The following is an 11,745-nucleotide window of genomic DNA, read 5'->3' on the forward strand; positions in this document are numbered from 1 at the left end:
CTGGTGCAAATTACTGACCTCTGTCATCATTTTAAGTGGGGGAACTTGCACAATCGGTGGCTGACTAAATACTTTTTTGCCCCACTGTATTTGGCTCGTCCATGTGGGCAGCTGCAAATTTCTATGTAAAACTTGCTTCACTGTGGACAGCGATCCTGGTTTTCCACCAGTTTCCAGTTAATGGTAGGCTTGAGCCTGCTGTTCATGAACATACTAACCAGTTTTCAGTCATTTGAGGGTACATATTGAAAAAGGTGTGGGAGCAGTGCTTTATGTTTGGATGGTTCATGAGTCCTTTCTCCCTTGACATTTGTAGGTGTCTTATGAAGATGTGGAGAGACTCCGACATCTGGCAGTGCTCTCCAAAACTAGAATCCCGCATTTCATGCGAGACCAGGAGCGGTACCTGCAACATCTGGACCACATCATCAACATCAATGGGCTCGAGGATTCAACTCTGGAGCACCTTCTACCGTGACCATCCCACCCAAAGAGAAGAGGAACTGGAGGATCTTCAGACTCTACCATGTGGTGACCCAATTCTTGCTTAAGAGATCCAGTATTACTGATGCTTTATTGGAGCAATTTTGTTTTCTTAAAACTTGAATGACATGAACAAAAGGGACATACACACTAACACCTCTATCTACATTTCACCTGTGTCCAATGCATGTTTGTGTGGCTTTTCCACAGAGCCAAGTACAGTTTCTGTGCGCCGTCGCCTTTACTGCTATTATGAAATTACCTCAGTACTAAAACTTTATGATGTAATCAACTTTATAAATGTAAACTCACTCATAATCACAGAAATGTTCACAATCACATGCTTTATTTATGCAATTATTTAAGTTTTTCTTTTTTTTACTTTGAGAAAACAGACTGAATGTTTCTGGTATTAGCTTTATACGTTCTTTTTTTAGACTGCGTTGTTTTTATGCCTTTGATTATTTGCATTTTAAAAAGAAGACACCAAGGACACATTTCAAAACTGAGACCATGAATCTTAAAGATATCAAGTGCCAGCAGACTCAGTCTGACCTTCCACCAGGGATAATTAAAATATCAGTGTTATTAAGAAGATAATCAGCTCTTTTATCACTGTCTTAACAGTGTCCTTGGTGGTCTTTGATTATCAGTATGCTACTGTGATGTGTGCCTGAGACCCTGACCCCAACTCCACCCCACTGCGCAACAACCAAATTTTCCTTTGAAATGTCAGAGGAATGGTTGGACATTTTGGGTTGCTTACGTTTATTGGATAACTTGCAGAGTTGCTTGTGTTAAAGAAGGCAAATAAGGGTTTGCTTACCCTGAGCTGAGTCTGTCTAAAAATACTGTATTTCATTATTTGGCACATCAGCCTCGTCAGTCTGGTTTTTGCTATGTGCTAAAATTACAGTCTTTTCTAAACAAACAGTAAAAACGTCCTGGCCGGAAAAATGAAGTCACTGCAGAACTTGTGACAATAGGTCTCTGTTTTGACCTCTGCAAACACTTTGCTGCTGAGTTGATGGGCTCAGTCACTCGTTCGGGGTCATAAATGCAAACTAATTAGGTCTGTAAATCTTGGTCATACCATAAAAATCCATAAAATCTATATCAAGTGAGTCATGACAACAAAGTCCCTGATATTTCAGTTGAGCTTTGCAATGCTGCTTAATACCTTAATGACTCATAGTTAGTCCTGTGGCCAGGAATCACAGTCTTTATTCCCGTTGTAGCAGTGAAACTGAAGCTCAGTTCTCTCGGTACAAACAAAGAGTCACACAAAAAATTACATTTAAGTTACAGTTCCAGCCAGGCTAAACGTTCCCCGATTAGTGTGTCGCTGTTGGTGGCCTTTAGCTGTGGCTTTATATTTAACTGAGTCTTTTCTGTGATGGAATCAGTCTCTTATGACTCTGCAAGAGAGCAAATGTAGGTATTTCCCCTAAAAGTCTGTCTTTATTGGAAAATGTGCTGAAGTAACCTTTTTAATACTGTGTTGGGCTTTTTGAGACCGTTTCATCCAGACTGAGTCTCTTGTTAAGGAGGAAACAGGGGTGTAGTGGGTGTGCCTTAAATGGGTGTAGCGCTCATCTGCTGTAGCTAGCCATGTGTTTTGTAAGCTGCTTTTATTGTGTTTGACACTTCAAACTTTAGATGCGAGTCATTTTGGGCCAAGCTGTCAGTCAGCACAGAGAAACCAGAAGAACCAGGTCACAGCAGCATCACGACACTAGCCTTGAGTTTTTAACTTGAAGATGAAAAGACCGGGCCAACATGTGAACTCTACGAACACGGTGCATTTTAAACACTTGGATTTGAAGATCAACATGTAACCCAATTATATTCTGCTGTGTTTAAGTTTTTAGCCACGTGATAAGCTGATATTTAAGATCTGACCTTAACGGCAGCCTGGTTTCACCTAAACGAATGCACCGATTTATAAATGCACGAATGTTGCAGAAGTGTTATTTTGTGGAAAACAACTTGAATTTCCAGTTTATTTATTAAAATGTACATACACTGTTTCTGGTCTGTTTCATGTTGCACATCACTCACCAGGACAAACCAAACTCTAATCAGGATTTTTAATTTTTAATTCAATTCAATTTCTTTATTGTCCCACTAGGGGAAATTAGTTTAGCAGCAGGATATAAATAAACAGAACAATACTATAAAATAATAATGACAATAATAGTGATAGAAAGTCCAAGGACAGTTATTTGCCATTGAGGAGACAAGCCCTGAAATTTTGCTAGCAGTTTTTAGCAGAAGTCCCAACCGATTCTTATTCTTCACCGTCAGGTTACCAAACCAGGCAGCGATACAAAAGGACATCACAGATTCGATAAAACTTCTATAAAACAAGGACAACATCTCAGATGAGACATTAAAAGATCTCATTTTCCTTAAAAAGAACAGTCTTTGTTGAACTTTTTTAGTAGTGGCATCAGCATGAGATTCAAAACACAGTTTATGGTCAAGTACCACACCTAGATATTTATAACTCTCAACTATCCCAATATCGGCAGTTTTAATGATAGTAGGTGATGAGCTATAAGAGGACTTCCTAAAATCAATAATCATGTCTTTAGTTTTTGACACATTAAGTGAAAGGAAGGACTCATCACACCAATTCACAAAATCATCTACAACCTGTCCATGGCCTGACTCGCCCCCACAAGAAGACTGACGATTACTGTGTCGTCACCAAACTTCAGGATGTGTCTGTTCGTGAAATTGCTGCAACACTCACTCGTGTACAGAATGAACAGAAGGGCAGAGAGGCAGCATGCTGGGGTGATGCAGTAGAGGAGGAGAGCACATCAGAAAACACATGATTCACCATCACGCATTGTGACCTATTAGTCAGAAAGTCTGTCACCCAGCCGACCAGACTAGTGTCAAGCTTGAAATGATTGTAAAGCCTGTCAGCAAGTAAGAAGGGTTGAATTGTATTGAATGCCGATGAAAAGTCAGCAAATAATAATCTTGCATGGGTGTGGGGGGCCTCAAGATGCTTATACAAGAGATGCAGGAGTGTGACAGCAGCATCCTCCACACCTCTCCCTGCTCTACAGGCGAACTGGAAGGGGTCAAGATGGTGTTCAACATACATTAAAATCTCCTTCTTAATTATCTTCTCAAATGACTTCATCACTAAAGAAGTCAGAGCCACAGGCCTAAAATCATTCAGTGCCTTAGGAGAACTGCCCTTAGCAACAGGAACAATGACAGCATGTTTCCAAATCTTAGGTACTGTCTGTAGCTCTAAAGAAAGTGAGAAGATATGGTGAAAAATCCCACTCAGCTGATCAGCACAAGTTCTCAGTACCTGTCCAGTTGTCAGGTCCAGGACTCTTACTTTTAGTGTGTCTAAAGAGATTAGCTACCCCCTCTCTTCAATACAAATTGATGGGGGAGTGATAGTCCTTTCCCTCAGTGTGCTGGTCTGCCTAGAACAGTCAAAGTTCTCAAAACGAAGGTTAAAAACTGTTAAGACTGTCTGCCAGATGTTTGTCAGAGGTAAACCCCTCTAAAGTAATATTACTTTTACCTTTCGTCTGTAGCCCTGCCATTGTTTTCATACCAAGCCAAGCTCTTTGGAGGTTGTTACTGCTGAGTTCTGCCTCAATCTTATTTCTATACCTCATCTTGGCAATCTTTATTGCAGCCCTCACCTCCTTCCTCAATATTCTCATAGTGGGAACGTCTCCCTCGTTAAAAGCAATTTCCCTTTTAAGAATCAGATCCTTAATATCTTTAGAGAGCCACGGTTTGTTATTAGGGAAAGTCTTAAATTCTCTGACTGGAACCACAGAGTCTTTGCAAAATGAGATGTAGCTACACACCACATCAGTGAGTTCATCCAAATCAGAAGTGCTCTCTTGAAACAAGGACCAGTCAGTGCAATCAAAACACCCCTGAAGGGCAACACAACTGTCTTTTGTCCAGACATTAGTCCGCTTCACACAGGCCTTCTCCCTCCTAATCACAGATCTGTAAGCAGGGAGGAGATGAATAACATTGTGATCCGAAGAACCTAGCGCAGGTCCGGCCACAGACTTATATGCCCCCTTAATTGGTCCATAACACAAATCCAGCGTTTTGTTATGCCTTGTAGGACAAGTGACATATTGAAAGAAATTGTTCAGTGATTTCTTAAGATTACAATTGTTAAAATCACCAAGAATAAAATTCGGTGAGAGTCTGCAGATTGTGTACCACTTTAAAAATGGCATCGGCAGCAAATTTAACGTCAGCTTTAGGATGAATGTAAACAACAGTGACAAAAATTTGAGGGAACTCCCTCGGTAAGTAAAACGACCTGACAGATACTGAAAGTCGGGAAGAAACAACCGCTCCCGCACAGTAACGTTATTACACCAGCCCTGGTTGATATACAAACATAGCCCTCCTCCGTGGGATTTGCGTGTTACTCCACAGTTCCAATCCAATCTGACAGGGGTCCCAAAGCTGCTGATTTGCAGGGAAGTCAGCCACGTCTTGGTAAGCGCCATCAGACAAGCCTCCCTGTATTCCCGTAGATGAAGCACATTTCCTTGTAATTCATCCGTTTTGTTTCTAAGAGATTGGACATTGGCCAGAATCATAGAGAGCAGAGGAACGAAGAGGAAGAATCGTGACTAACTTTTTAGTTAGTCAAGATTAGTCTTAGCGTTTCTTATAAACAGCTATTTTATTTGTCACGTCAGGACTCTGTGCAGTCCTGTGAGAAACAAAAATAAGGTACAGTAGCCTCCAAGGACTGAGTTAGTTACTGGCTACTGGGGCTGTTCGATATAACGATATATATCGGATGATATAAAAACGTCTATCGTTTCATTTTATGCTATCGTTTGTTTCGTGGTGTCATAAAATAAACTGTTTACAGCAATATTTTTTCATGGTTTTGATGGTCACTGTACTGGCTATATTAATTTATTAAAGTTCTCTCTTTCTCTTATATTTAATATAAACACACTATGGACGACAAGCGCTAGTCATTGTTGCGTTAGCGTGGCTCTGCTGTCCGCTTGTTTGTTTTCCATGTAAACCTTTCACAATAAAGCTCAAGATCCTGTTGACTTTTCAAAATAAACAATCAAGTGAAAGAGTATGCAGAGAGTTTACGGATGAGAAGAAAAAAAAGAGCCGTCAGGTGCTAAAAAATAAACCTTAGACTCAGAATTTGTAACGGCCACCATTTTCTTTCAACTTATGTCTAAAAATGTAGTTTCATGCATCGGTTAAAACACTAGAGTCCAGCTACACGACGCCCAGCTGGAAACACTTCACGCAAGGGGAGTTGCCCGAGATTCACAGAATTTACAGAAAATATTACATTTTGTGATTTATATCGTTGTCAGGACGATAAATGTCTTATATCGGGATATTAGATTTTTGTCATATCGCACAGCCCTACTGGCTACACTAAACTTTAGAAACCAGGTCTGAGCGATGTGGACCATAGTGTTTGAAGATAAATTTCAGTTCAGAGACAATAAAAGTCCAAAAGACACACCTTTAAATAAAAATGGTTTATTCTCTTTTAATATAGCTTTTGTTCTATCCATAGCAGAAAAGAGCCTCCACGCCACTCAGTGCTTAAAACCTGCAACTGGATCTGAAGTCGTCGCTGCAATAACCGACAAAGGTCTTCACAGCAATAACACCAGCTTGATACCCATCCAACAAGTCACTTTGCTCATTTTAAAAACAAGTGGAGATGTTGGCAGGTAGGAAGAGGAGGAGGAAGAGGAGGGTGAAGGGGTCAGATCTGATTCCAGATCTGATTTATTTGTGACTCAGACCAAGCAGCGCAGATTCCCAGGGTTTTGTTGGGAGGAGTTTATTCCGTGCGTGTTTGTTTGTGCTGCAAAATTGACATCTTGCTCCAGTATGGCTGTTGATGTGGAGGCAGAGGTTTCTGCCACGAAAAGGTCACAAGTTGAGGTAATAAAGATTCTTCCTGAATGGACAGAAAAACAAATACTGAAAACTCATCCTGTAATCACAGAGTGTGAGCAAGCAGAACACAAGCAAAAGGATACCATTTGATATTCATAACAGGCCGGCTTTGTCTGTTGCAGCAAATATTTCATACGGAGCCTGTCTACAAATGCTGATGCACAACTGCTGCTTTTTATTTTTAGGAACAATAACTTTGGCTCGTGAAGGATTTTATTTCAGGTCAGGTAGTTTGAAATCACCCTAAAATTTTCCAGTAATGTTCCGCAGTCTTTCCCGGGTCACCACAGAGTGTCTGAGTAAATAAAGAAGCTCCATTTAAGACCACCAGAGTTGTCTTAAATTTGAGACAACCAGAGTTGTCTTAAATGGAGTGCGTGAAGGTGCCGGGTGAAGAGGAAAGATAACAGTGATGGTCAACATGAGGAGCAAGAGGTGAACGAAATCATCAGATTTCAAAACAGCAGTGTAGACAGGCTGTTGGCTGCAGTTTCAGTTTACAGTGTTTGAATCTTGGTCTCAGGCCTTATGCCAGCTCACAGAGTGAACAGGCTGAAGTGCACCTTCCTCCACTGCTTCCTTTCTACTCTTCACTGCGCTCGCTGATCAAAATGTCTCTGTGGCGGGGCGTGGCCTGCGGTGCCGTGCAGAGGAGGCGGACGCACCTGCACGGCACCGCAGGCCACGCCCCGCCACAGTCTCCAAAAATAAAAAACATTAGTTGTACATCACCCCAAAGTAGTTGTTTTGTCTTTATTGATTACTGTGCTCACTGTGGTAGGAAATAAACTAAAGGAACACAAGAACATACATCGGCACCCCTGGTGATGCAACATGTTCTAACACTGCCCCCTGGTGACAACAAACTGCTACCACATGCAGAAAACAGCCTGAAGCACAAATGCACGACCACGTTACGTGCTGCTAGATGGGTCCCTTCTGAAGAAGCTCGACTTGTGCCGTTTTTGTATCGTTTTTGGTTGATATTTAACATTCACAGAAATAATATGTAAACAGACTCAGACTAAAGCATCAGCATTTGTAGGAAAGCCCGTAGCTTCTGCGTGCTGCAGTGGCTGTAATCATTCACACACGCATTGGCATGGCATGTAAAGTGGCACATCCAAGCTTTTGCATACCTCTACATCTCTACATATTATAAATAGAGTATTGTTGTGTGTCTTACCTGTTCTCTGGGTATCATGTTGCATTGGAGCTGCTTATTGCCTTTGAGCCATCTGTGTTGGCATTTGCTTGTTCCTTCACCACAGGATCTGAGACATAAACACAAAATGTTTTCCGTGAGCTTTCTTGTCGTTTGTTTAGGCCGTCTTCAGGCAGGAGGACAGAGAGAGGGAGAGAAAGCAGATGCAGATGTGGCCAAGCACAACTTTCTGACATGACTTCTGTAAACTCTGCTGATGAGTGCACGGGCTGTCACTTGTTATGGGTCACGTAAATTTTTTAAAAATGACGTCATGTTTAAAAACAGCACTTCCTCATCACAACCTGATTACCAGTGGCCAAAATACCTGGAACAACATCAATCTTTTATCCTGCCTACGGACACAGAAAGAGACGTGAGAGAAACCATAACTCTAAGTCACTGTAGCTTTCTGTGTTGATGGATTTTTCTAACCCAGTTATTATTCTCTTTTTTACTTTTGTCCTTGTTTTCAAATTGCACCATCTTTCTTAATGTTTTTATAATGAATTTAGATGATGTCACCCCTTATTTATCCCCCCCCCCTTTTTATGTATAATTTATGACCCAGGTAAGAATGCAGATGTGTAAGGATGAAAAAGGAAACCCTGGATGTGAAAAGCTGTACTAATAATCACGCAGTGCACATGCATCTGTAATCAGTACACATAACAGACAGCTTTGATGTGGACTGAGACATTTTGCTTTTTATCTTTTAAAAAGCAAACTGAAAAGTGAATTTCTACATGCTCAAAAAAAGAATTCTCCTGATTTTAAACAATGATTCTGGAAGACGAGTAAAGTATTTTACTATAAATGTTGCTTTGTCAGCATCATAAGGAGTATCAGCTGATCGAGTGAAACTATCAGATCAGGTCCACAAGGCTGAAAACGAACGGCCTGCTGGTGCTTCAGGTTACTGTGTGTTTGGCCACTGTGGTCACACATCGCTGCTTTATATTTGGTGGATGGAGTTAACTGATAAAATGGAAGAAGAGCTTGTATAATCTTGAGAGTGAAATCAGATTTGTGACTCGTTATTTCAGCAGGCAGCTGTTGTTGCAGACGTGCTGCGGCTCACGCGGTACTAACAGAAGTACGGGTGCTGCATGGCCTCGGCCGCCGTCAGCCTCTGCTGGTGGTCGTAGCGCAGCAGCTTGTCCAGCAGGTCCAGAGCCTCTGGACTTACCAGGTGCTGGTTCTCTGATTGGATGAACTGCTCCCAGCGTTTCCGTGTTTGCCTGGAAACAAGTGACTATTAACATCTAGTTAAGCTGCCTGTGTGTGAGCTGCTTTCAATACATTTGAATATGTTTCAGCAGTTTTACGAGAAGTCAGCGATACTCACTGCCCCAGCATGTCTTTGAAGCGAGTGTCCAGTTCTATGTGATATTTGTGCAGGTAGCCAAAGAGCTCATCGGTGCCGAGAACCTTAGCGATGCGGACCAGCTGGAAAACAAGATGCATACCACGTCAGTGCGCCCCCTAATGGCTCAAATATGTCAGTGCACTGTCACAGCAGAAGACACTGTTTATGAAAGCAGAAACAAAGACAACAGTCAGTCAGTGGCTTTTTACATCACTGTTCATCGAGACCTGAACTCTGACCTTTTAAAAATAAAATGTTATCTGTTGGCCGTTTTATCCTAATTGAGTGAACTGTTGTTACAGTTAGTGTAGAAATGTCTGAGTTACAGCTTTCAGAGCATGAAGTGGAGGCTGACACAACAAGCTGTCGCTCCTTTTAAAGCAGCTCCTTCGACTCACTGCTGTCTGGATTTTTCTTAGAAAACACAAGGCTTATATTCAGGTCACTACTATGTATTATTATTGGCTTACAATTTATTATAGTTCAAAAGCATAAGTATAACCCACCAAAGCATTTTTGTCTGACCTGCAGGAGCACACATTTCTGAAAAACCACTTCATGTTGTCTCTCTCACCTGGTCATAGTTGTCCTGGCCATGAAAAAACGGTTCCTTCAGGAAAATCATACTGGCCAACATGCAGCCGAGACTCCACATGTCCAAACTGTAATCATACATCTGAAAGAACAACACACAACTAAAAATGAGCTCAGAGAAAACTGAGACGGGCAGGTGACCGTGTTCTGCTGAGTGGAAGCATACCTGATAGTCCACTAGCAGCTCGGGGCCTTTGAAATAGCGCGAGGCCACCCTGACGTTATATTCCTGAGCGGGATGGTAAAATTCAGCCAAACCCCAATCTATAAGACGCAGCTGTCACACACAAACAGAAATGACAACATTACACACAGTGTCTTGTTGAACCATTCTGAAGGTTCACATTGTGGTTTGACAAAGTTACAGCTCAAGTATTAGCCGTTCTCCCACTAGTACCTACTCAACATGGTTTTTAGGGTTTTCTATTAGGGGCCAGTATCTGGTACTTTTATAATACCCACTTGGCCGGGGTTCCAAGTGATCAACAGACAGCATGTGTTTGACTGGTTGGTCAGTTATGTCACTCGATGGGGATTGGGAGTGTTTCCTTCATGAAAATGAAAATCGCCATTTTTTTAAGGACTCGGAAACGATGGAAAGCCTCACAAAAATGAACCCGTCACCCAAAAACTCCACAGACTGAGCAGCAGACTACAAATGACGTCTTGTGGCTAGCACTCGATTGTAATGGAAAATGAGTTGAGCCGAGTACGTCCTAATGGAAAAAGGGCTACAAGTGTTTGCAGACACACAACTCGCCAACATTCCAGCATACAAAACAACCCATAGAAGCGTCAGTAGCACCTTCCTCAGCTGGTGGTCAATCATCACATTGTGCGGCTTCACGTCCCTGTGCATGATCCCCATACTGTGACAGAAGTCCAGAGCCTGGAAGAACACACAGAACAGGCTTAGCGAGCTGCTTATCGTGGTGGCGTTCCATTCAAATGTACCTCCAAAAGTCACTTTTCCCCTCCAGGTCCGTCCCATTCAAATTCAAAGGTTGTGCGCATTCAACATTTTCATAGATAGCATTAATAAAAGCACTGAGGAAACTGCTTTGTCTGCTAATGCTCAGGACAGCTTATCTGAGTGAATGTTTAACGACGTTCTATCATCAGTGAGTATTCCCGGAGCAGTCCATATGGACTCGTATGTTATCATGTGACGGTGCAGGCTGTTTAACACTTACAAACTTTGCTTTCGTTTTTATTAAACTAAAGTGTTTAGCAGTCGTTTTATAACTATACTTAAAACGTCCTGCATAAACTGTCCCAAAGATGCTTTCATATTTGACTCGTGCTGTGTCATTAGATATAATCCTGGCTCTGCTGCTGGCCCCTTGTGGCGACAGATTCACACTCTGAATTAGGAAGTCCCTCAGTGACCGCAGCACATTTGAAGAGTGGTACTCTGCAGTTCCACTTTGAAAAGTGAGGATCAGTTTACATGTGAAAACAAAGTAATATTACCTTTAGAAGCTCATACATGTAGTAACGGATATCGTAGTCTGTCAGCTTCTGGTAAAGCTCCTGTGGACCGCACGAGAGACATCAATGTATAAAAAGTGTTCTGATGTGAGCAGCTGGCCTCTACACATGTGGAGTAATAACTGGAGGGTTATGCATGTTATTAATAATGGACATCAACGTGTTTGCATGGATGGTAACCCTGCTGGTAGTCCAAACTTGAGTACCTTAAAATCTGTGTTATTGATGTACTCAAAGACTAGCGCTGGTGTTCTGGACTGCAAAGAGAGGACAACACATGGCTTCACTGAGGAGAACAGCAGGTATCACTGAGTTACAAGCATGACTGGATTACATGGCTCACACGCACGCATGCAGCTGCCGGTTTTCACAACTCACCACCGGGTCTTTGACCGTGTCCACCAGGCGGATGATGTTGGTTCCTCCTCGCAAGTTTTCAAGAATTTTGATTTCCCGTTTGATCTTCTTCTTCTTGACAGGCTGAGTAGAGATGGACACTCACAGTCAGCACAATGGAAATAAGTGGAAATGAAAATAGGGCGCTGCTGAGAGAATCCATCTTTGGGCATCCAAACACACACACACGCACACACACGCACACACACACACGCACACACACGCACACACACAC

The 11,745-nt window shown here is 42.1% G+C and overlaps 2 protein-coding genes across 4 annotated transcripts in view; one reads left to right on the forward strand and one right to left on the reverse strand.

The window, feature by feature from the left end:
• kiaa0895l overlaps window positions 1-2,505 on the forward strand; it is a 26,038-nt gene extending 23,533 nt beyond the window's left edge. For both annotated transcript variants that reach the window (XM_005746651.1, XM_005746650.1), the window contains exon 7: window positions 317-2,505. In XM_005746651.1, coding sequence (XP_005746708.1) covers window positions 317-478 — 162 coding nt within the window. In that variant the 3' untranslated portion in view covers window positions 479-2,505. The remainder of the gene's footprint in view (window positions 1-316) is intronic.
• Window positions 2,506-6,011: 3,506 nt separating this feature from the next.
• The window catches only part of LOC102205661 (casein kinase II subunit alpha'-like), a 21,900-nt gene continuing 16,166 nt past the window's right edge, over window positions 6,012-11,745 (reverse strand). For both annotated transcript variants that reach the window (XM_005746654.1, XM_005746655.1), the window contains exons 4-13: window positions 11,493-11,594; window positions 11,321-11,371; window positions 11,097-11,156; window positions 10,429-10,512; window positions 9,790-9,900; window positions 9,604-9,705; window positions 9,009-9,109; window positions 8,753-8,901; window positions 7,643-7,730; window positions 6,012-6,457 (exon numbers count right to left, since the gene is read on the reverse strand). In XM_005746654.1, coding sequence (XP_005746711.1) covers window positions 7,657-7,730; window positions 8,753-8,901; window positions 9,009-9,109; window positions 9,604-9,705; window positions 9,790-9,900; window positions 10,429-10,512; window positions 11,097-11,156; window positions 11,321-11,371; window positions 11,493-11,594 — 834 coding nt within the window. In that variant the 3' untranslated portion in view covers window positions 6,012-6,457; window positions 7,643-7,656. The remainder of the gene's footprint in view (window positions 6,458-7,642; window positions 7,731-8,752; window positions 8,902-9,008; window positions 9,110-9,603; window positions 9,706-9,789; window positions 9,901-10,428; window positions 10,513-11,096; window positions 11,157-11,320; window positions 11,372-11,492; window positions 11,595-11,745) is intronic.

The sequence above is a fragment of the Pundamilia nyererei genome, unplaced genomic scaffold, assembly GCF_000239375.1.
Source record: "Pundamilia nyererei isolate P.nyererei 1_Seehausen unplaced genomic scaffold, PunNye1.0 scaffold00181, whole genome shotgun sequence".
NCBI lineage: Eukaryota > Metazoa > Chordata > Actinopteri > Cichliformes > Cichlidae > Pundamilia > Pundamilia nyererei.